This window comes from Mastigoproctus giganteus, chromosome 5, assembly GCF_048544385.1.
Source record: "Mastigoproctus giganteus isolate SK-2022 chromosome 5, ASM4854438v1, whole genome shotgun sequence".
NCBI lineage: Eukaryota > Metazoa > Arthropoda > Arachnida > Uropygi > Thelyphonidae > Mastigoproctus > Mastigoproctus giganteus.
Window position 1 is genome coordinate 193,457,051 of NC_143579.1, and position 26,887 is coordinate 193,483,937.

The 26,887-nt window shown below is 37.9% G+C and overlaps 1 protein-coding gene across 1 annotated transcript in view; it reads left to right on the forward strand.

Annotated features, from left to right (window-relative positions):
- Positions 1–26,887, forward strand: part of LOC150085960 (dynein axonemal heavy chain 8-like) — a 1,559,705-nt gene that overhangs the window by 721,559 nt on the left and 811,259 nt on the right. Inside the window, exon 44 of the mRNA XM_090374756.1 lies at positions 19,929–20,063. Coding sequence (XP_090230882.1) covers positions 19,929–20,063 — 135 coding nt within the window. The remainder of the gene's footprint in view (positions 1–19,928; positions 20,064–26,887) is intronic.

Sequence of the window (26,887 nt, forward strand, 5' to 3'; positions counted from 1 at the left end):
TCTCTAGATGGCTGAGGCAAGAAGCATTTACAAATTCATTTTGACTGCATACGTATTGAGTTGTTAACAGCAGCCATATTTTCAGCCCCACAGTGGGCAATGCATTTTTTGTGGCGATATACAGGTTCATTCCCACTACCTTCCTACGTGTGGCTGCACAAGCTGACCACTGAGCCACAACTGGCTCAAAATATATATAATACTGGTATTAACAGCCTTTATAATATTAGTATTAATACTCAGGCCTGACGTAGCGGATAGCGAAGTGGCCAGGAGCGAGAGGGCAGTAGCATATACTCTGAGTGGACAATGGTTGGAGCCAGTGACTGCTAAATATAACTAATAATAGTATCCATAATTTATTATTTTGAAGATCAAATGCTCAAGGCATAATACATTATGGGTTGAAATTAACTATATATAGTTTCAACCCATAACGTGTTATGCCTTGAGCATTTAGTCTTCAAAATATTATGATTATCTTCACCATTTGGCATCTCTCATATCATTAACTTCGCAACTGCGATGGCATGTCTACATTACCAGAATACCTGCCTGCCCACTGATGAGTGAGCCAATAAGCTCCGAAACGCATCTGCGTGTTGGTGTTCACTGAGAATAAATAACAGTAGTCTCCTCTACTACAGAAGTTATTTATTTGAAGTAGTGCATGATCTGGTATGTTGTTGTTGTGAAGGTAATCACAATATTAGATAAAATCTAAACGATGCCGTTACACTACGTATGTAGTTAATCTTAAGGTAAATGATGGTGTATTTACACCGATTTTATATAGATAATTTATTATGAACTCCTCTGACCTGATGGTTTTGCCAGAGTATAAACAATGGCTTTCTTTTTTTTTTAATTGGTATTAGGCATGTACCTTAAGTGTATTAAGCATGTGTAATAACCATAAGTTTATTAAGTCTGCAATTCACGGACCAATTTACATGTTTAACCTGAAATAACTCACGGGGAAACCATACATTCTCTGCCTGAGATCAGCTAACTGCAGCTTCAAATGGGGGACTTTAGAAATTTCTCCACTCATTGATGGGAATCAATCCCAGGCCTTTCTAAACAAGTGGAGACAACAATATCAGAGCTGGTGATATGGTTATACCCAGTTTTTTTTTTCTCTGATAAAAAACTTGCTTCCTAACATCCTTTTGCTAATACTAATACTCTTCACTAAATCCTCTTTTTAAATCTATTTTAGCCTATCTCACTTAGTGAGTAACCTACTAAGTATCATTCAACTGGGATCCTTGATATTTCTTGCCTCAGCTTCTGAAAAGTGTGGATATATTTACCTGAGATCTCTGTGAACCAGTTTTTTTTAGGGTAAATCTACTTTACTGGAGGAACTCTTTTGATAAATTTTGAATAGGGTGCAACTTATATCAAAAGTTGTAGCATAGTTTATTTTTAAAAGTGTATCAGTGTATACTGATATACTTTAATTAGCATTGTATTAAATATAATATTGCTACAGATTTATAATTTTAAGTGCTTTAATGTTAGTATAGGAGTAGGAATAAGTAGAGCTGCAGCAAAGGATTACTTTTAATTTTGGTGATGAACACACTGATGAACACATCCCACTTTAAAATTAAGAAATAAAATATTTCTTAAAGTGGGATATGTTCATCAATGGTCTATTTTCATATTTTCTGACTAAAAGTTTTAGTTAAAGTTAAATATGGTGTCAACACTAGAAAAGGTTGCATAAAATGTCTCAGGACCTCAAGAATCATGAGAGAGTTGCTGCATATAAAGAACTTCTTTAGATGATGGATATTCATTTCTATGTGCTTGATACTGGAAATGTAATGATTTGAAATTAAAATTTGAGATAGTAACAAACTTGTTTGTTTGTTTGTTATTTGGTTTTTAGGAGCATTAGCAACTAAGGCCATATTGCTCCAGGGATATGCGGTGGTCATTCTCTGACCTTTCCGTATTTGGTGGGCATGGGCTCCAACTCCCGGTCTAATCAAGAAGCGTGTGCTACGCACTTCTGCTCCTGTCCACCTGGCTACGGAGGTGCCTGAGGAAATGCCCTAGAGAAAAATCAGTCCTGAGGCTCACAAGAAATTCTATGCTGGATGACACTCACCTGAGTTTTATAAGAGGCAGTCTTACTGGGAAACTTACTTATTGTAAGGAAACTGAGAGTACACTCTATAATAAGAGCAGATGCAAAAGAAGAAGAGTATGTCACCAGGTGCAAAAACTGATGTAGCAATCCAGCTAGCAGTTTTTCAGGTAATTTAAATGGGCAAGGAATTGTGACTACCTTATTACAGGCAACTTTATGATGCCTCTTATAAATTAAAAATTGTGGAGTGATGATACACCATGCAGAAACAGTTTTCAGATCCTGCAAGAAATCTTGATGGCTTTTTTTGAAATTTCCCTGAGGAATTCATTCTAAATAATAATCTCAGTTGTAGAGTGTTCTGCAAGAAATTCTTTAATGCATAGTTTCTCTCATAATGCATAGTTTCTCTCATAATGCAAATACTAATTCCCTGAAGCCCTCTTTTCCAAACAGAATCCTGGAGTCACCATAAATCCGTTTTGAAGATTTCTGTGTTCACTGTTTAATCAAGTGGGACAAATTCAAAACTAACAATGCCCAGTGAGTTAAAAAAAAAAAAAAAAAAAAAACCATGATCTTTAAAAAACTCTCAACAGTATCTTGATATTTTGGGACCTGAATAAGACAGAGTCCTCCACTGAGAGGACTGGACCTTTGTTTCCAAGTTGTAGCTATACACCCATAATTTGCCATTAATAATAATAAAGAAAGAAAGTGTGGGTCAGCAGCAAAATACTGACAAAGATCCTGAAATGTTAGAACTTGCTGCTTTCTGGAATCATCAGTGAGGATGATGGCTGAAACATGTCACATTTCCAATTCTTGTATTCTTGACTATGATGTAACATAAGAAATACCAATTTCACCAGCTATTTGGTAAATAGTTAAATGTATAACTTCTGGTCAGGTAACTAACAACTGAATCACTGGATTCTGAATTTGAAGAGCGGCCAGAGGAGCATTTTCAGTAGACAAGCAGTCCTCTAACCTTTGCAAACCACTGAAAAATGTTTGAATGAATAATCTTCTTTGAAAGTTGTTGGTAAAATTTTGTGCTTTTTCCAGTAAAGCACTTCCATATTACTACTAAATTATTTGAACACATTTATTCATAAAATAATTTGAAATTTCCAAATATTTATTGGGAAATTTGGTCTCAGAATTTCTTATAATTTCTTGCATTTTCTGAAACTCACTTAAAGGAGATTTTAGGAAAGTTGTTAATCATTAGAATTGATTGCTTCAACACCAAATGACTTGGGGAAAAACTTGAAATAACTTATTAGGTTTTTTTTTTTTTTAATGGATGGTGCAGCAAAATCTTATGGAATATTAATATAACACAGGTAGAACAACAAATCAACAATTTTGGGTACCTATGAATTGTCAAATTAAATGGCAAAATATGAGATGTGTTGATAGCTTGCTCAGTCAGCAGTGCTTAGTTTCTGCCATTTTATCTATATGATTAACTAATTATTTATTAATTTATAAATTATATATTTTATTTCTATATATTCTTTTATCCAATTCAACTGTTGGTCTACACTTCAAAATGAGAAGCTCACAATTGAGAAACTCAGGCACATCAAAATTTCCAAGTGTTACTAATAAAACCACTCCAATAATGTTATATTAAAGAACGAGTCACATGCTGATTAATTTTTCATATGGCAGCTACATTCTGCCCAAGTTTCTAAATTCTGTGCTCCTTGTTCCCGTATTTTTACTGAAAATATATCTTGAATATAGGAATAAAAGTGAATTCACAGAGAAATTTGGCACAAAGAAGGGCCACAAACTACCAAGGAGCAGGCTACTGACATGTTCTCTACTTATATTATTCAGATCTTCCAGTTAATTTCATATAGCTCATTAGCATTAGTAGAGGCACATTATACAAGAAAGCAAGCTTATGCAGCATCAGCAAAAAAAAAAAGAAAAAAAAAAGGACCCTTCCCATTTCATTGATCTATTCATTCCATATGTTTGTCTAGTTCTGCCTTGAATTTATTTAAGCTATCAACTTTCGCAACAGATGGATGTTTGTTCTGGCAAACTTCCACACATCTATTCTACAACTGTCTTTCTTCAATTTGAATCTGAGCAAGAGGAAGAATCCCATCAGCATTGAGCCTGCTCAATCCATTCAAGGCCTTATACACCTCAATCAGATCACCTCGCAGGTGCCTAGTTTCCAGAAGCTGCAATTTGCAGAACTTAAGCCTTTCTTCATAAGAGCACCCCTTTGTTACCTTCACCTGTCTTGTTGCCTTTCTCTGTACTCATTCTAGCAACTCTACATCCTTCCTAAAATGAGGCTTCCAGACCTGTATGCAGTACTCAAGGTGTAGCCTGACATTGCCTTATACAAGGGGATAATCACCTCCTTATCCCTGCTTGAAAAATTCCTGAATATCATTGAAAAGACCCCATGACCTACTCTGGCATCCTGTCTGCACTGCTCAGAAAACTTCATATCTGACTGCCCCAGGTTTCTTTCATTCTTTACTACCCTGAGTGCTACAGGCTGAGACATGAGAGAGCAGTCTGTCTCTCTCATGTCAGAGAGACTATTACTTTGGAAAGAATAGCGGTAGGTGCAATAAGGTGATAACTGTATTGGAGACGTCTATCACCATTTATTGGGTACCAGCTGGATATGAGCAAATTTCCTAGCAGAACAAAGAATGCCAGTGGAATAAGATAGAGTAAAAAGGAGACACAGAAAATAGTATTAAACATAGTATTAAGAGCAAGTATAAGTGGAGCATTTCCATCAATACCTGGAGCTTTCTTGACTAGTTTTTTCAGAATTCTTCTAATATCATTCTCTTGGAATACTATAGGATGCATTGAATGGATTTTACTGGGTGTTGTAGCAATAAGTTTATCAAGATCATCATTAAAAGCGTTAGAAGAAATGTAGGATGCTAGTAAATTGGCTTTATCTTTAACTGAGGATGTAATAGAACCATCAGGTTTTAACCGAGGTGGAAGTATAGATGAACATATTTGTACCCAATAGTTTGGCAAGAGCCCAGAATCCAGTATGTTTGGCATTTCGTGCAAGAAGCAAGTTTTCTATGCTTAGTTTGTTCAAAATGAAGTTTGGATTGATTAATTAGTGTTTTACAGTTGTTGTGATCTTTAGCTAAGTAAAAGGATGTAGCAATATGTGAAATTCTTATCTTGAACAGCCTCAGTACAATTATTGGAAATCTAAGGTTTAGGTAAAGGTGAGGTTTTAAGGATGAGTGGGGAATATAGGATTTCATCCCTACAAGAATAATCTCACTGACATGATCTGAGCAGACATTAGAATCAGAAGATTTAAAACAGTAATCCATCTAAGGAAAAAAATAGAAATCATGCAGGTCATCCCGTATTTCAGATTCCCTAATGAAAAACAATAAGTTGAGAACAGACAGAGAGAGAGAGAGAGAGAGAGACCATCACCAAGTTGTGATCCAAAGTGTCTGGAGCACCACTGACATTGACTATGTACTTTGAAGGATTGTTGGTGAAAATGATTGAGAGTGTTGTATGTGTGGTTAGATTATCTGGTATTATTGTAAGAGCATGCTGTATGAAATCATTAGTAATTGCAAAACCTTAGCCTCTCAACCAGCTAGTCTGCATAACTATAAACTGAACCCAACTAGAGTTGTGAACACTGAAATCACCAAACAAAATTGCCTCACTGTTTGGAAAGTTAGATTGAAGAAAATAAGTTTGAATGAAAGTAAGTCAGAGTACCATGTGATTAATGGAGCTAGGAGAATGATGAAGTTGAGAGATGATTTTGACAGAAAGGATCAGAGATATTTTGAGTTACAGGAGATTAGAATGAGACATCTGACAAAGAATATGAAAGTGAACATACGTAAAATGCTTGCTTTTAAATGCAGAGGAGTGATACAGCGAATACAGGACAACCGAGATAAGTAATGGTTCTAGCAACCGATAATTGAGTGGAGACTTGGCAGATTGTAGATAAAAATGGAAATTTATTTTAAAAAAGAGACCACATATATTTTTGAAATGAATGTAGAAGCCTTTGGGAGGTTTAAATCTTTTTGTGATGCCTTTAATAAATAAATTAAAAGCAGAGTGTGCGGAATATGTATGAATTAATGAATTTTTTGGCATACACACATCAGCAAGAATCTATATGTATACTAAGGTATTTGACATAATGTTGTCTCCACTATGTCCCTGCATACACACTACACAGATTCCATGAAGTGGAGCTGGCTGGCAGAGTAGAGTCAGCAAGATTATACACTTGCTGATGTCTCTAGATAGTTACCAGTAAGTTCAGTGGAGGAGACTACCTACAGCCAGCCAGTGAATGGCATTTGAGTGTCTGCATCTGCCCTCAATATGAAAGGGATATTGGATCTTGTCATGATGCCCATCATAATCTTGAATGACCTTTCTCTTCCTACATAGAAGGCCAAATATTGTTTTCACCCTTTAAAGCCTCCTATAAGCTAAGAGATGGAGTTGGTCCAGACAATGAATATACAGAGGGCTGCTATTGCTGTGATGTGGACACCATTCCTCAACCCTACTTACATTGGTGCACATCTGGGTGGTCATCTCCATTATACTAGGTGCAGTGGTTTGGGCCTTACACAGAGAAGTTATACCCAAGTTTATTAACAGTCTGGAAGTCGATGAAGCTGCAAGCAATGGATTTTTTTTATACTTCAATGAAATTTGGACCCGGAATATGAATGGCCACATTCATGATTGGGCCATATTTTTTTGAACAGGTAACACCGACTGGACTCCGCACCTGTTCCGTCACTGGACAGAGATATTATGGAATGGTGGAATGTTGGCAAATTTCACAATACGAGAGCTGCAACAATATGGATGTTTTCAGGATACCATATTCATGTAAGATGGTGTGCCGTACCACATCCACCGTTGTGTCCAAAGATTGCTAAGGCAATACTCTACAGACAAACAGGTCATCAGCTGTTGTTTCCAGACATCTTGGCCACCCCGATCACTGGACCTCACCCCATGCGACTTCTGGTTGTGGGGTTTTTTGAAGAACCAGGTGTATCGGGAAGGTTATTGTTATTTGGTTTTTTTTATAGCATTAGCAACTAAGGCCATATTGCTCCAGGGATATGCGGTGGTCATTCCCCTGACCTTTGCGCATCCTCCGTATTTGGTGGTCACAGGCTCGAACCCCGGTCTAATCAAGAAGCGTGTGCAATGCACTGCTGCTCCTGCCCATCTGCCTATGGAGGCACCTTATTGGGAAGGATGTCAAACTCTGGCAGATCTGAAGGACAGCATTAGACATCATGTGCTGGCTATTCCAGTTGACATGTTATGTTCTGCTGTAGAAAATGCTGTTCGTCAAATGTTCTGTTGTTGACCAAAATTGAGGACACATTGAACAGTTGTAGCCCTGTTCAAGTGACTTGTATTGCTGCAGCGCCATACAGTGACAAATTTTGTAACTAATATTTTTTTTTCAATAAATGGCGAGTGCATTATTTATTGTACCTGTTGTCCAAATTTCTCTTCCGTATGAGGCTTATAACTCTCTCCAGAGCCCTCTACATATGGATACTTTAATTTTAGCAACCCTATATATATATATACAGGGTGATTCACTACCAGTGTGACAAACTTGCAGGAGGTGTAGGGGGGCACAAAGACGAATCGGAATCACATAGCATTGCAGGGTCCGAAATGCCTTCGTCATGCAGTAGAGGACATTAAACGGGAGGTCGCGTGAACAGCGATCCTGCTGGAAGTCAGCATTTGCGAACCGGTTCCCGAGGTAGTAGGATGGACGAGTATTCAAACGTTGAACTGGCCGACATGCACCTCGCGTATGGAGCTGTGGACTGTAATGGGCATGCCGCTCTGCGCTTATACCAGGAATGTTTCCCGCACAGGCGTGCTCCTCATTATACGATTTTTGCACGTGTGCACAGAAAGTGAGACTGGCTGTTTCATGAGAGGTACCATGAATCGAGAGCAAACGACGAGGACGCCAGACAATGAGGAGAATGTCCTACATCTTGCAGAAGGCAATCCGAGTACGAGTACTCGAGTGATAGGCCAATGATTGGATATTTCCCAATCCACTGTATAGAGGGTACTGTCAACAAACCAAATGAGTTCATACCATCTGCAACGCGTCCAATCATTGGAGCCTGCAGATTATCCACTCCAGAGGACTTTTGCTACTTGGATTCTTCAACAGAAATGGTTCACAAATGCTGACTTCCAGTGGGATCGCTGTTCACGCGACCTCCCATTCAACGTCCTCTACCGCATGACAGGCATTTCGGACCCTGCAATGCTATGTGATTCCGATTCGTCTTTGTGCCCCCTACACCTCCTGTATGTTTGTCACACTAGTAGTGAATCACCCTGTATAGTGTTATAACTGCATTGGGATATACGTTTTGGGATATAAATGGTTCAAGCTAATGGGAGCTGTGGCTCAGGGGGAGAACTGAGGAGTGCACTTGTCCTCTGAATCACAGCATTTTGAAACGTACTGCTTGTTTAATGTTTGTTGGGTAATCAGGAACGAGACATGATATTGCCAAGGGGAATGTCTTTGTGCACAATGTAAGGAGTGTGAGGAAATCAGGCACCAACTCAGCATTGTTATGGGCCTATATGAGAGCTTGAAGGACAGGATGGATGCCCTTGAAGGACTTAAATTTAGGGGCCCATCAAGCTCTCAGCTGCCCACATCAGTGCCGGAGTTTGTACTTGAACATCACACAACACAGCAGTAACCCCCAAAGCAAATTGCAAGGACCCAAAGGAACTAGTTGTTGTCAGTGACTATGTTGTTAGGGAAATTATTATTATTATTAGCCATATGGTGCAAGGAAGCCTGAGGCTTATGCTGCACCAGCCAAAAAAAATAAAAAATTTCTGAATTACCCCGAAAGAGAAAAGAGTCAGAAATAGAAAGGCATCACCAAGAAAGAGAAGAATGATGATATCCAGCTCAGGACCCTGGGTGTGCCAAGCCCATACTCACTAGATATGAGCCCCCGGCGTTAAATGGAGAATATATTGTGCAGAAAGGATAGGTGGAATAACAGGACCAGTGTATGTCTGCCAGGGGCAAAGGTTAACGAAGTTGTAGAGAAGATATCATCTTTTAAGGGCACAAAAGGTGTTATGTTGTACACATTGGCACTAATGATATTAAGAGTGGGAGACCAGCAGAATTATTTAACAAGTACAGGTCAATGTTGAAAAAACGCTGAGAGCTAGGGTTGAATTTGAAAGTGTCTGCAATTCTGCCCAGACACGATTGGAGGGTGTATATGATGAGAGCCTTGTCAATAAATTTGGCCCTGGAGAAATTATGCAAGGCAAAAGTGGTAGAATTTTTCTGTCTGGTCTGTGCTTATTAAAAGGAGACACTGCTTCCACAGGGATGTGATAAACTTAAAAATATATAAAGGGTGCAAGAATATTTGCTGGTGCTATCGAAGCAGTGTTAGGTGGGTCAAAAAACTCTAGCTTTGGGGGATACTTGGACCACTAGATTAGCAGTAGCTGCTAGTGGAGGTGAAAGTGATTCTTGCATTGCCTCTAATGGAATCAGCAGTAACCTGGAAAACAAGATACAGGGAATTTCAGAGACTGCTGGGAGTCATTACGGTACAAGTAAACACGTGGGCTGGGTTAGGGTAGCTAAGAATAGCAATAGGTGAATGTATACTTGTGTTTTACACCAATGCTAGGAGTTTGCTAAATAAATTTGATGAATTTGAGGTGTTGGTCAAAACATCAAAGGCAGATATTCTTGAGATATCAGAGACGTGATGTTAGTATGTGTGTGTATAGGAAGGATACACAATAATTTTGTGGATTTATTGAATAAATCCACAAAACGTTTTGTGTTAGGGTAGCTAAGAATAGGAACAGGTGCATATATATACTTGCATGTACACCAATGCTAGAAGTTTGGTAAATAAATTTGAAGAATTTATGGTGTTGGTCAAAACATCAAAGGCAGATATTGGAATATCAGAGACGGGGTGTCACACAGAGATAAGGATTGCAGAATTGGAATTTTGGGGAGTACAATGTGTACAGAAAGAATGGACAAGCTGGAAGGGGAGGAGAGATTACGCCATTAGTTAAGAAACACAAAAAACCCAAGGGAATACAGCAAGTCGACATGGCTGGACAGTGCAGTATCGAGTCAGTTTGGTGTGACATAAGCACTGGGAAAGCAAAATTGAGAGTAGGAGTGGGCTATAGGCCAAATGACTCTGAAGAGTATAATAAAAGGCTGAACAGAGAAATAGAGTGAGCCTGTAAATCAGAGTGTCTCATAATGGGGGATTTTGATTTCTCAGATATTGACTGGAATTTGTGGTTTGGTCACTCACACACTAGCAAGGTTTTGTGGATTTATTGGATGATTATTTCTATTGCAGCATGTTCGGGAGGCAAAGAGAGGGAGTAATACTCCAGAGTATTACTCCCTCTGATTGTCAGTAGTGATTCTTCATGCATTAAGGATCTGCAGATAAAGGAATCACTAGGTGGCAGTGATCACAATTTGCTGATGTGGGATTTACTCAACGAGGTAACTACCATCCAGGGTAAAGGGAAGGGTTTTTGCTTTCATAAAGGTGACTATGGTGGCCTGAGACAGTATTTAAATTCTATACGGTGGGACCAACTGATGATGTTACCAACAGCAAGTTCAAAATGGGAAGCATTCAAAGAATTAATCTTGGAAGCTACTAGGCTTTTCATACCAAATAAAAAATATTGTTCAAGGTTTAGGCCTAAATGGATGTCAGATGAACTAATGAGACATGTAGCACAGAATAAAAATGCATGGGATACATATAAATTAACAGGTGACACGGAAACCTGCGATAGATATAAGCTGGTCTGTAACCTAGTCACAAAGGAATTTAAGCAGGCAAAGGCAGATTTCGAGAAATCTTTGGCAAAGGATGCAAAGAAAAGAAAAAGAGCAAAGTGTTCTTTACTTATGTAAACTCTAGGAGGAAGGGAATGAATCAGATTGGTCAACTTGATATCAGTGGTTCAACTATTAATGATCTTGCTCAGGTAGCTAACAAACTAAAAGTGTAATTTGCCTCTACATTCACACAGGAGGAAGAGTTATTCAGGGAGGGGAATGACAGAGGTGAATTAAAATCTGGCAGTGAGCTAGATGATTTTGTAATTACTGAGAGGAAAGTGGAGGAGAAATTGTTGAAGATAAACATAAGAAAGGCACCTGGGGTAGATGGGATCTATCCAGTTATATTAAAGGAGGCGGAAAAGGAACTAAGCAAACCCTTAGCCATAATTATGAGAGCATCCTTGGAGTCAGGAGGTACCCATGGACTGGAGATGTGCAAATGTGACTCCAATTCACAAAGTTAGGATCAAAGGTGACCTGAATAATTATAGACCTGTTAGTTTAACTTCTGTTCCAGGGAAATTAATGGAGTCATTGGTTAAAGAAGCACTGCAGGATCATCTAGACAAGACTTCAGTTATAGCTCGGACACAGCATGAGTCTGTTAAGGGGAAATCTTTTCTGACCCCTTTGATTGGATACTATGTAAAAAAAGTAAAGCGCAGCCATTATCAACCCACTGCAGGATGGAAGCCTCCTCAACAATTCATGCTGAGGGAAATGAACCATAATCTGCCACGCTGGTCCAGTGCGGGTTGGCAGATCGACCGTATTCAGCAGTCAGGGGCTTGAACCCCGGTCTACTCAAAGAGCGTGTGCTACTGCACTCCCACTCCTGCCCACTCGGCTACGGAGGCCGTTTGGATACTATGATGTGGTCACAAAGGAACCGGATGCAAAGAATAATTTTGATATCATATATATCGATGTTAGAAAGGCTTTTGATGCTGTTGCACATGGAACACTGCTGCACAAATTGGTGCAGTGTGGCATTGGAGACAAATTGCTGCTATGGATAAAAGGATGGTTGTATGGGAGACAGAGACCGGTAATCGATGGACACTGCTCATCGTGGACTAATGTTATTAGTGGAGTCCCCCAAGCTTCAGTGTTGCATTCATTGTTGTTTTCTATATTTATTAATGATATTGATGATAGTATATCAGGCTGAAATCCAAGTTTGCAGATTATACAAAGGTCAGCAGGGTTGTTAATGACACTAATGTCAGTATGCTGGTGGATCAGGATCTAGAAAAGTTGAGTAGATCGGCTCAGAGTTGAACTGAAATTAACATTAACAAATGTAAATACTGTAAATACTTCATCATTCGCTGGGAAGCAGTAACCCAGAGTAATGTATCAAATGTTTGCTACTACTCTTATAGTGGCAGAGAATGAAATGGACTTGGGGTAATTGATCAGCCAGATATGAAGTTTTCTTAGCAGTGCGGACAGTCTGCAAGAGTAGACTGTGTCTTGTCAATGATATACAGGAATGTTTCTAGCAGGGATAAGGAGGTGATTATCCCCTTGTATGAGGCAATGTTCAGGCCACACATTGAGTACTGTATATAGGTCTGCAGGCCTCATTTTAAGAATTATTTTAAGAAGGAGAGAAGGGCAACAATGGAACAAAGGGTTTCTGTTACGAAGAAATGTTTAAGTTTTGCAAATCAGCATGTCTGGATATTAGGCACCTACAAAGTGATTTGATTGAGGTGTATAATGTCCAGCAGTTAGCATTAGCAGGGGCATATGATGTCAGAAAGCAAGCTTATAAATAAATTAATTAATAAATTTTCTGTTTATACTCCGGCACAACAACCAAGTCAGTAGAGTTTACAATAAATCATCAATACAAATATTTATCGTATTTAGTAGTCACGGGCTTGAACCCCGGTCCACTCAAGGAACGCGTGCTATGCACCCTCGCTCCTGACCACTGGGCTACATCTTATGCGCCATCAGCCAAAAAGAAAAAAAAAAAAATCGCACCCTTCTGTTCTTTTCAAATACCTCTCCAGCTGAGCCTTAAATTTGTTTAGGTTATCAACTTACACAACAAAAGATGAAAGTCTGTTCCACCAATGCTGGCTAAAGGCAAACTTCCGCACATCTATCCTATAACTGTCATTCTTCAATTTGAATTTATGCCCTCTCAGGTGATTATTCTGAGCAAGAGGAAGAATCCCATCAGCATTGAGCATGCTCAAACTATTTAAGGCTTTATACACCTCTATCAGATCACCTCGCTGGTGCCTAGTCTCCAGACACTGTAATTTGCAAAACTTAAGCCTTTCTTCGTAAGAGCACCCCTTTGTTCCATTCACTAATCTTGTTGCCCTTCTCTGTACTCGTTCCAGCAGCTCTACATCCTTCTTGAAATGAGGCCTCCAGACCTGTATACAGTACTCAAGGCATGGCCTGACCATTGCCTTATACAAGGGAATAATCACTTCTCTATCCTTGCTAGAAAAATTCCTATGTATCATTGACAAGACACCATGAGCTACTCTTGCAGACCGTCTGCACTGTCAGAAATCTTCATATCTGCCTGCACAATTACTCCCAGGTTCTTTTCATTCTCTACCACTGTCAGTGTAGTACCACACAGTTGATACATTACTCTGGGGATACTGCTTCCCATATGTAGTACTTTACCTTTCTCTATGTTAAACTTCATTTGCCACCTCTCAGCCCATCTGCTCAACCTTTCCAGATCCTGTTGCAGCAGCATAGCATCATTAGTGTCCTTAACTATCCTGCCAACCTTTGTATTGTCTGCAAACTTGTATATTAAGCTTGATATACCATCATCAATATCATTTACAAATCCTGAGGGATTCCACTAATAACATTATTACATGATGAGCAGTGTCCATTAATTATCACTCTGTCTTCTCCCCCTCAACTATCCCTTTATCCATAGCAGCAATTTGCCTCCAATGCCACACTGCTCCAATTTGTGCAGCAGTTTTCCATGTGCAACAGTATCAAAAGCCTTTCTAAGGTCTAAATATATAATATCAAAGTTATTCCCTGCATCCAGTTCTTTTGTGACTGCATCATAGTATCCAATCAGACTGGTCAGGCAAGACTTTCCCTTAACAAAACCATGCTGTATCTGAGCTATTACTGAAGTCTTGTCGAGATGATCCTGCAGTGCTTCTTTAACCAGTGCCTCCATTAATTTCCCTGGAACAGAAGTTAAACTGACAGGGCTATAATTTCTTGTGTCACCTTTGATCCTCCTTTGTGAATTGGGGTCACAAATTCACATCTCCAGTCCATGGGTACCTTCCCTGAGTCTAAGGAAGCTCTCATAATTATGGCTAAATGTTTGTTTATTTCCTTTGTTGCCTCCTTCAGTTATTACAAAGTAATCTAGCTCACTGCCAGAGTTTAATTCACCTCTGTCATTCCCCTCGCTGAATAACTCCTCATGTGTGAATGTAGACGCAAAATACTCATTTAGTTTGTTAGCTACCTGAGCAGGATCATCAACAGTTGAACCGTCAATATCCAATGGACCAATCTGATTCATCCCTTTCCTTCATAATCTTCACAGAACAATTTTGCCTATTCAACTTGAATCTTCATTCCTCTATTTAGATTTTCATTTTAGGCAACACGGTTGGGAGAATAGGGAGGTATGGAACCATTGCCATTTTGTTCTTGTATAAAACCTGGGCTGGTACATTGTTATAATGCCAATCTTGAGTGTAACAGTTGTCTCGGAATTTTCTTCTTACATACTTCTTTTAACACCAATCCTGATGTTGAATTGGTTATTTATAGTTTGGTCTTGTAGATGTAACCTCTAATAAACAGTTCCCTCATTGTCAAAAAAAATTCAGAATTCTCTTGACATTTGATTTTTGTTTTGACTTTTTTTGTAAGTGGAGATAATGGACTTTTGCATTGGGAAGATTACTGCTTTGTTTATAGATAATCCTTTATCTCCTGTTATGACCTTGGAAAGGAAGTTACTTTCCTTTCAACCTATGCTTAAAGGTTCCTGCATACAGAAAGCCAGTTATGTTTCTCTTCATCAGTAAGCAAATGAGGCAGAAATTTTGCAGCAATGTCTCTCATGCTTAAATTTTCAGTTAAACTGCATCAGCACGTATGATATTCAATGCTACAAATATTGTTAATCCTACACTGTTGCCGTCATGATGACTTGCGCCTCCGTAGCCAGGTGGGAAGGAGCAGCAGTGCGTAGCACACGCTTCTTGATTAGACCAGGGTTCGAGCCTGTCACCACCAAATACGGAGGATGCGGAAAGGTCAGGGAATGACCACCGCATATTCACGGAGCAATATGGCCTTAGTTGCTAATGCTCCTAAAAACCAAAACAACAACAAACAAGATGACGTGATGTACCTTTCCACATTTTCATCAGTCTGGCTTAATGATGAATGACCTCAGCACTCAAAATCCTCACTGAAGTTTTGGCTGCCTTGAAAACACGAATACCATTGAAATGTTTATGTTCTGCCCATAGTATCATTACCAGATGCTTGTAATGCATTTCATATGTCTCTGAAGCTATTTTCCTAAGTGTATAAAAAAATTGATGCAAATTCGATGCTGTTCCTTAATGACTGTCATCTTACTAGGCTACATAAATTTTGAGATATACACAGAACAGAAACACATTTAAACACCAATTGCACAAAAGTACAATGTATTATTGGCATTAAACTCACCACACTAACTCACAATGAATTATTTTAGTGATATCTATCTACTGGCACTCTTGAAGAGACATTTGAAAAGTTCGTGGCCTGAGTTATGAAAGGTTTATTTGAATACATTTTTGCCACCAATGCTGAAATGCAAAGAAAGCTTTCTCTTGGGCCTCCAAGAATGCATCCACTGCAGGAGTGATATCACTGTCAGTGGGAAAATGGATGCCAGCAAGGTATTGTTTTTTAAATTTGGAAATAGGTCCAATGGTTCTAGATCTGACGAATAAGGGGGAGATAGTACAAGATTTCAAAGCAATGTTCACAGTGCATCCATGGCAGCGATAGACTTGTGGGTAGGTGCAGTGTCCTGGTGGAACAACACTCCTTTGCTGAGTTTTCCTCTGTGTTTATCTTTGATGTTTCACAGAAACGCTTTGCAAGCTTTGTGTAATATCCTCTGTGGCTGTCTTGCTTCTCCTGCAATATTCCATTAGCATCCCAAAAAACTGATACTATCACCTTGCCAGCAGAAGGAATTGACTTGGTTTTCTTTGGAAGATAAGAATTGCTGTGTTCCAACTGCTTGGACTTATTTGTTTTCTGTGACTGAAAGTGATTGACTCTGTCTCATCCATGATTACAAATGTTACAAGTATTTGCTGGATCTACTTGAAAATGATGCAAATGTACACTTAACTTGACAACTCTTGTGCATTTTTGGTCTGCTGTCAACAACTTGGGCACCCATCATTGTGACACCTTTTTTCATAGTGAGAGCCTCTGTCATTATGTGGTACATACATTCAGATGAGATGCAAGTACTGGCAATGTACTGAATTGTCATTCATTGATCATTGAGTCATCGCACCTGATCATGCACACTTGTCAGAAACTTCTGGAGTGATAGATATTTCTGGTCTTCCACAGTGTGGATCATTTTCCTCTCTCTCTCTCTCTCTCTCTTCCCCCCCCCCATTTAAATTCTGCTGCCCACTTCTTAACCATAGAATAGAAAGGTATATCCTCCCCAATGTTATTACCATATCCTTGTGAATTGTCTTTGGTGTTAGTCCCTTTTTTGAAGTATTGAATGTCTGAGTGGTGACTGATTTTGTTTGTTTTTCCTCATTTACTCAAATTTGTTGATTTCAGCATCTGTAATTTAAAAAGTACAGAAATTTTTAATGCTGTAGCACTACCCTTTCATGAAGTTTTCAAAAACTCCTTGTATACTACTTATAGAGTGCTCCAAAGACCAATCCAGAAACTTTTGGGTTTTCATTCTTATTAGAGTGAGAGAGAGAGAGAGAGAGAGAGAGAGAGAGAGAGAGAGAGATGATCAGTTTGTGCATTCTTGATTGTGCTTAAGGTTTCCATTTGTTAGCAACCATGCTGATAGGGGGTTGGGAAGTTGCTCTTGTGAACTGTTGTTGTCTCTGGCTGAACGGCAAACTTGGCTTCTGCTAATGTCTAGAAATGTAACCGTATTGGAGGTTTGAGGGCTGTGGCTATTTTGTAGGTTATTCGATTGGCTGTAAGTTCAATATCTGTTATCAGTTCTAGTTGTCACTTCAGTGAAAAGAGTTATCTAAGAATTTAAGGATGGTTTTTCTACCTATATTTGTTTTAACTTTTTTTCATAGTCTTTCTATAGAGGAAAACTTCTAGGAAGTCTTCATTTTTGTTGGTGGATGACATTTAAGACCTTACGAGTAGAGGTTTGAAAGGCATGGCTTTTTGATATTGAATGCTGTATCACATTGAATTAGGCTTCCTCTTTTTTGTGCTGAAGGTGATCACTGATTCTTTTTTTCAAGTTTTCTGAGCATTTGTACTTCATCTCTCATTAGGTGAGGGGGGATGATTAAGGATTTCTTCAAAGTAAATTGTGAATGTCATGCCTATTCTGCAGTAAAAAAGAAAGTGCACAAGTCCTTTATTAAACTTTAAAGTCACATATGAGTTTGTCACATATGGGTGGATCTCTTGCAGTGAATTTTCATAACAGTGGACTCTGCAGAACAAGTTTTTTTATACAATTTTGAAATTTTATAAAAATGAATGTTTGTACGTAAATCCTTAAAATACTTGATTGACTTTGCTTTCCAATACTAAAGTAAATTTATTGCCACATGTCAAATCACAATTTTAAAGAAAACTCGTAAAATTAAAAAAAAATAAAACTTGGTATTACTTCTTTTTTTTTTATGCAATAATCTTCTACATCTATTTGTATATTACTTAATTCAGTTTTGTCAAATTCTGGATTTGAATTCCATAGAAATTCTTCAATTTTGGCTTTTGTATGCCGAAATTGGTAACTAAGGCAAATTCTGATTAACAATCTGAGGTTCACTCTGATTGCTATTTTTGTGCTGCTATCTGCTATAAACTATATCTAAAATTAGTTGAAACACAGATTAGATATGGCAGCAGATATTATAAAAGTTATAATTCTTCTTAAAGGAAATTTGAAAAATTGAAATTTTCTAAAAATTAAAATTTGTAAATTAGTGCTTTAAAATATTAATATAATTTAATTGTTATTTAGAATTTATTGTCCAGTACTAGGGTAAAATTATTGTCAAAATTCAAATTTTAAAAAAATATAAAAATAAAGTATAAAAAAATTTGTAAAAGAATTCAAAGTAAAACAAATCATTATTTGATGCACCTAAATCCTCTACATCTATTTATGTATAACCTAATTGCCACAGAAATTCTTTAGTTTTTTTCTTTTATAAGCTCAAATTGGTCAATTGAGGTTACCTGTGTTATTACCATTATGCTACTATAAATAATATCAACAAGTAGTCGGAAACTCAAATAAGAGATCAGCATGTAATAGAAAAATTTCAAGAATATGTATATATAAAAGGAGTATATATTGTTTGAAGTGACTTTCAAAATGTAGAGCTATGTACATACTACCCAGAGCTCACATATGAAAAATACAGGTATATATATGTCCTGCTGAAGGGAGTTAGATGTTGTCAAAATATTGGTTAAACTGCTAAATCTCTTTGAAGAAGATTTTGGCTGGGTTATTAATATATCTGAATATTATCATTTATTCATTTTATGCAATTTAATGTTAACATTGATAATAAAAATCTGCCAAATTCTATATTAAGCTATCCTTCTGTTATCTTCAAGCAATATTTTAATAATAAGCTATATAATATCGGTGTACATACACCATAGATAACTCTTAAGAAATAATGATGGTAGTGTGGAACGCATCATTTGCTCTGTATCTCATATTGTGCTCTTCCTTCACAACGAGTTGCCATGGTATTGCAATGCCTCCAATGGCAACTCATTGTGAAGGAAGAGCACAATATGAGATACAGAGCAAATGATGCCTCCCACACTGCCATCATAGTTTCTTAAGATACTACACCAATATTATATAGATATTAAACTCTTACTCTTAATGTATTATGCCTTGTTACATTTAGTTATTTTAAATATTATCATATAAACCTTTTGGCATCTCTCATATTGTGTGATTATCTTCACAACTGGGTTGTCATGTCTGCAATACCACCTTACCTGCCCACCCACCGATGATAGGCCAATAGCCTTGAAACGGTCACCAGGGGGGAGCCTGATATTCACAGAGTTTTCGAGAATAGGTAACTACAATCTTCTCTACTGGGGAAGCATTGCCTATTTGAGGAATTTATGAGCTTTTGTGTAGTGTGAGTTGAAGGAATAACTGTCCCTTTCTTCCTTTGATGGCATCTCTTCCTCTCCTACTATCACCTTCCTACATCATTTTTGCTTTCCTAAGTCTAATAAGGATAGTATGAGGATAACAGAGATTTTATCCCATACCATATTTCAAACGGTGCTGGCTAGGTGATGGTACTCACTGAGAATAAGTAACAATAGTCTTGTCCACTAGTGAAGCGTTACTTATTCGAGGCAATACCATGGCAACTCATTGTGAAGGAAGAGCACAATATGAGATACAGAGCAAATGATGCCTCACACCAATATTATATAGATATCAAACTCTTACTCTTAACGTATTATGACTTATTACATTTAGTTATTTTTAATAATAAGCAGATTGCTACTAAAGTTTGTAACTTTGAGTAGTATTGCAGTATATAAATATTCGCGAATATCAATTATATAAGGTGTCTTTGTTTTCAGGTACACTATGATTTTGGTCTACGTAATATTCTGTCTGTTTTGAGAACACTGGGTGCTCAGAAACGTTCTCGTCCAGATGAAACTGAGTCGTGTATTGTGATGCGAGTTTTACGTGATATGAATGTCTCAAAGCTTGTAAGTGCTGAGCAGTTTTATTTAATTAAATACAATTTTCTGGCTTCACAACTTCTTTTCTGAATATAGAGATTTTACTGATTATAATTAATGTTCCATAAAACTAAAAACCCAGAATGTTTTAAAGGGGATCACCTTTTGATCCCCCTTTGTGAATTGAGGATACATTTGCACATCTGCAGTCCATGGGGACTTCTGCTAAGTCCAAGGATTTTCTCCTAATTATGGCTAAGGATTTACTTACTCACTTTGTTTTATCGAAGTTGCATGGCAATTGTGCTCGAGTATACCGTACTTTCACTTTCATTTTCTTGGATATAAAATCACTTGAAAACACCAGTAGTGTTTGCAGGAAAGTAGAGGCATGTGATGCAAGAAAGCAAGCATATGAGCTTATTTAGCATCAACAAAAAAAAAAAAAAAAAAAAAAATTGACACATCCATTCACTCTAAAAGATTATTTGTCTAGTTCCTCCTTGAATTTATTTAAGCTATCAACTTCCACAACGACAGGTGGAAGTTTGTTCCAGCAATCAACTACACACTGCTAAAGGCAACTTTCTGCAAATCTATTCTACAACTGTCTTTTGAATTTATGCCCACTCATTTTGTAATCGAGCAAACAGAACAGTCCCATCAGAATTGAGCATGATCAACCCATTCAAGACTTCATACACCTCAATCAGATCACCTCGCAGTTGCCTAATCTCCAGCTACTACAGTTTGCAGAACTTAAGCCTTTCTTGGTAAGAGGACGTTTCCCTCACCAATCTTGTTGCCCTCCTCTGTACACGCTCAAGCAACTCTACATCCTTCATAAAATGAGTCTTCCAGACCTGCATGCAGTACTCAAAGCGTGGCCTGACCGTTGCCTTATACAAAGGGATATCATTTTATACCACCCTAAGTGTAGTACCATACAGTTGGTACGTTTCTCTGAGGTTACTTTTACCCATATGAAGTACTTTGCATTTATCAATATTAAACTTCAGTTACCACTTCTCAGCCCATCTGCCCAGATTTTCTAGATGCTATTGCAGTAGCACACTTCCATTACTCTCATTAACAACCCAGCCAACCTTTGATTCGTCTGCAAACTTCGACATCAAGCCTGATATACCTTCATCAATTTCATTTATAAATATACAAAACAACAGTGGACACAACACCTAATGCTGGCTGGGGGGGGGGAACTCCACTAATAAGATTTGTCCTCGAAGAGCGACATCCAATGATTACCACTATCTGTCATCCTCAACCAACCTTTTATCCCTTGTAGCAACAATTGTCCTAAATACCATGCTGCTGCAATTTGTACAGTAGTCTTCCATGTGCAACAGTATCAAAAGCTTTCCTGAAATCCAAGTACAGCAGGCTCTCGTTATAACTCGGTTCACTCTAAGCTGATTTGCTATTATGCTGTTCTTATATTATAACCCATATCTCTTATATTATAACTTATATTTTGTTAGAGTAGCTAAGAAAAAGAACAGGTGCATGTATACTTGCGTGTACACCAATGCTAGGAGTTTAGTAAATAAATTTGATAAATTTGAGGTATTGCTCAAAACATCAAAGGCAGATATTGTGGGGATTTCAGAGACGTGGTGTCACACAGATATAAGGAAAGCAGAACTGGAATTTGGGGAGTACAATGTCTACAGAAGGGATAGACAGGATAGGAAGGGAGGAGGGGTTATGCTATTAGTTAAGAAATACATAAAATCCAAGGAAGTGAAGCCAGTGGACATTGCTGGACAGTGCAGTGTCGAGTCAGTTTGGTGTGACATAAGCATTGGGAGATCAAAATTCAGAGTAGGAGTGTGCTATAGGCCTAATGACTCTGATGAGTATAATAAGAAATTGTACAGGGAAATAGAGTGGGCCAGAAAATCAGAGAGTCTTATAATGGGGGATTTTAATTTCCTAGATATTGACTGGAATTTGGGGGCTAGTAACTCACACACTAGAAAGGCTTTTGTGGATTTATTGGATGACTGTTTTCTACATCAGCATGTTCGGGAGGCAACTACAGGGAGTAATACTCTTGATTTGATTATCAATAGTGATTCTTCATGCATTAAGAATCTGCAGGTAAATGAACCACTAGGTGGCAACGATCACAGTGTGCTGAAGTGGGATTTACTCAAAGAGGTAACTACCATTAATGGTAAAGGGAAGGGTTATTGCTTTCGTAAAGGCGACTACGATGGACTGAGACAGTATTTAAATTCTATACAGTGGGACCAACTGATGATGTTACCAACAGCAAATTCAAAATGGGAAGCATTCAAAGAACTTATCTTGGAAGCTACTAGGCTTTACATACCAACTACGAAATATTGTTCAAGGTTTAGGCCTAAGTGGATGTCAGATGAACTAATGAGACATATGGCAGAGAAGAAAAATGCATGGGATACATACAAATTAACATGTGACACAGAAGCCTATGATAGATACAAGTTGATCTGTAACCAAGTTACAAAAGAGGTTAGGCAGGCGAAGGCAGATTACGAGAAATCTTTGGCAAGGGATGCAAAGAAAAACAGCAAAGAGTTCTTTACTTATGTAAACTCTAGGAGGAAGGGGATGAATCAGATTGGTTCACTTGATATCGATGGGTCAACTGTTGATGATCCTGCTCAGGTCGCTAACAAACTGAATGAATATTTTGCATCGACATTCACACATGAGAAGTTATTCAGTGAGGGGAATGCCAGAGGTGTATTCAACTCTGGCAGTAAGCTAGAGAATCTTGTAATAACTGAGAGTAAAGTGGAGGAGAAATTGTTGAAGATAAATACAAGAAAGGCACCTGGGGTGGATGGGATCTATCCAGTTATATTAAAGGAGGCGGCAAAGGAAGTAAGCAAACCCTTAGCCATAATTATGAGAGCTTCCTTGGACTCAGGGGAAATACCCATGGACTGGAGATGTGCAAATGTGACCCCAATTCACAAAGGAGGATCAAAGGGCGACACAAGTAATTATAGGCCTGTTAGTTTAACTTCTGTTCCCGGAAAATTAATGGAGCCACTGGTTATAGAAGCACTGCAGGATCATCTAGACAAGACTTCAGTTATAGCTCAGACACAGCATGGTTTTGTTAAGGGGAAGTCTTGCCTGACCAATTTGATTGGATACTATGATGAAGTCACAAAAGAACTGGATGCAGGGAATAACTTTGATATTATATACTTGGATCTTAGAAAGGCTTTTGATGCTGTTGCACATGGAAGACTGCTGCACAAATTGGAGCAGTGTGGCATTGGAGGCAAATTGCTGCTATGGATAAAGGGGTGGTTGAGGGGGAGAAGACAGAGAGTGGTAATCAATTGACACTGCTCATCATGGACTAATGTTATTAGTGGAGTCCCTCAGGGTTCAGTATTGGGTCCATTATTGTTTTCTGTATTTATAAATGATATTGATGATGGTATATCAAACTTAATGTCCAAGTTTTCAGACGATACGAAGGTTGGCAGAGTTGTCAAGGACACTTCTGACACTATGCTACTGCATCAGGATCTGGAAAGGTTGAGCAGATGGGCTGAGAGGTGGCAAATGAAGTTTAACATTGACAAATGTAAAGTACTACATATGGGAAACAGCAACCCCAGAGCAACGTATCAACTCTGTCGTACTACACTGACAGTGGTAGAGAATGAAAGGGACCTGGGGTGGTTGTGCAGGCAGATATGAAGTTTTCTGAGTACTGCAGATGGGCTGCAAGAGTAGCTCATGGTGTATTGTCGATGATATATAGGAATTTTTCTAGCAGGGATAAGGAGGTGATTATTTCCTTGTATAAGGCAATGGTCAGGCCGCACCTAGATTACTGTATACAGGTCTGGAGGCCTCATTTCAAGAAGGATGTAGGGATGCTGGAACGAGTACAGAGAAAGGCAACAAGATTGGTGAATGGAACAAAGGGGTGCTCTTACGAAGAAAGGCTTAAGTTTTGCAAATTACAGTGTCTGGAGACTAGGCACCAGCGAGGTGATCTGATAGAGGTGTATAAAGCCTTGAATGGTTTGAGCATGCTCAATGCTGATGGGATTCTTCCTCTTGCTGAGAATAATCACCTGAGAGGGCATAAATTCAAATTGAGGAAAGACAGATGTAGGATGAACGTGAGGAAATTTGCCTTAGCCAGTGGGTGGTTGGTTGGTGGAACAGACTTCCATCCCTTGTCGTGGAAGTTGATAGCCTAAATAAGTTTAAGGCTCAGCTGGACAGGTATTTCAAACGAACAGAGGGGTGAAGTGGAAGTGGTTATTTTTTATTTATTTAATTATTTATTTATTTTTTTGACTGATGCTGCATAAGCTTGTTTTCTTGCATCAAATGCCTCTACTATTGCTAATGCTAATCTCACTGTAACGCTGTCACAACTCACTATAACGCTTTTTTACCAGCGTACAGATTGAATGTTTGAAAACATTTCATCTGATGTAGTCAATAGCTTGAAAATGTAAGCAAAGTTTCCCATGCTGATTTAATTGCACTATGGTGACTTGTTGCATAGTTCCGAGATCAATATTTTAAAAAATTATCCGGTATATTGCTTGTAATATTTGCGTTATATACATTCATCCGAAGTATATTCATCACCCCGTACAGTGTTAGACATCATCTGTAATGGAGAGTTTACTTGAATATTGTATCATAATTAATGCAACACAGTTACATTTTCAAAGATTAATAATGGCGGATAAGAATTAAAAGGGAACAATGTGCTGATGTGGTACGAAGCCTACTAAGGTAAGAAAAATGCTGAATTTGAAAATTAAAACTGAATTTGAAAATTTGAAAAAAGGACAATTATAAAAAATAAAGAATTAATTTTAGCAGTGGGAAAGACAGCTGTTCCACTGCAAGCAACTAGGCCGGCTATAATAATTGAAATGGAGAGACTTCTAAATAATATTATTGAAGATAATATCCAATGCACAATTCCGTTAAATTAAATATTATTAAATAAAAAGTGATTAGCCTATATGATGATCTGAAGAAAGCTCACCTTTAAAAAAAAAAAAAAAAAAAAAAAAATGCGGAACCATTTAAAGCTAGTAAGCACTGGTAAGATAGATTTAATATCCAGGGAGAAGCTGCAAGCGCAGAACAAGGAGCCGAAACTTTCAAAGAAGAACTAAAAATTACTGAAAAGTGGTGTTAAACTTCTCAACAAGTTTTTATCATAGATGAAACAGAACTTTGTTTTTGGAAATGAATGCCTAAAAGAAGTTTCATATTGAAAGGGAAAAAAAAAAAAAAAAAAAAAACATGCCAGGCTTCAAAGCAGTGAAGGATCCATTGACTTTATTGTTGGGTGGTAATGCTGCAGGAATTTTAAAGTAAAACTCCTTTTAGTTTACTAGGAAGACGGCAAAGTACAACCCAGAATCGACCAAGGTTACGAAAACCCGGCTGCCCAGGGCCATCAGATTAATAAATTCATGTTTTAATTGGCATTTTAAGTTTAATTTTGATACGTAATGTAAGTAAGTATTTGATGTGTCGTAAGTAATGTAGTTACCTACGACATAATTATATACGTATGTAATGGAGAGTAGTTTATATACAGTGAAACTTCCTTTTAACAGATAGCCATGGGGAGCGAAAATTTGTCCGTTAGAGAGAAGTGTCCGCTAACAAGAAGTCTAATGGAGAAAAAAAAAGAAGAATAAACGTTTAATGTAAAATTAAATTAAAAAATATACAGATTTTGCACGATATTTTTGTAAATAATATACATACAATTGTGCTATGCATATTATGACTTTATCTTAAGAAAAATACATAGTAATCACTTATTTTCTTCTGCACCTTCTTCCGGCTGATAATTTTGTTTTCAACATTTGTTTGGAGTGAAGAAACCATCGAAAGTCCTTCAGTATCTTCTTCAGTGGTGAAAAACATTTTTAAACGATTTATTTGTATGAGCGCTTCTTCTGTTTTCATCGGTGGTTCGTCGTTAATATGTTCTTCGACAGAATTACCTCCTTCCATTTCTTCATCCTCATGAGGAACTTCTTAAAAAATATCGATGATAATGTCATTGATATCTAGAGCACCATCTTCTGTAGTGAGGTTTGAGTCTATATCTTTGTAGCCAGGGTCACTTGTAGCTGAAGTATCGTACAGTATCAATAGATGTTGAAGTTCTTGTTCTTCTTGGTGCTCCACATTGCTGTTCACAACTTCAATTTTTGCGTTTGAGAAGCCAGAACAGTTCACAAAACAGTTCACGACAGTTTGTTTTCTAATTGCGTTTACTGAAGAGGAAATCCACTGAATCGCATCTAGGATGCTGATTTTCTTTGCAAGGTCACTCGCACATGTCACATCGTTCATGTTTGCAAAGAGATGTCTTAAAACACGTTTTCTGTAGTGAAGTTTAAAATTTTTTATTATCCCTTGATCCAAGGGCTGACACTCTGCAGATGTGTTTGGTGGCAGAAAAACGATTTAAATGTTGGACAATTCAATGTGCGGGTGAGATGCAGCATTATCCATGAAAAGAATAATTTTTCTGTTTTGATGAATCATGTTTTGGTTAAACTGACTTATCCATTCGCTCATGATATCTCGTGTCATCCACGCTTTTTTATTAGACTTCCAGTCAACATTCAAAAGATTCAACTTTATGCCCTTGAAACAATGAGGATTTTGTGGTTTTCCTATAACAAGAGGTTGTTCAAAGTTTCCCAGCATATTTGTACACAACAGTACAGTCAAGCGTTCCTTAGAAATTTTTCCGCCCTGGCACTTTTCGTTTTTTAGACTAATTTTTTCAGGAAGAGCTTTAAAAAACAACCCTG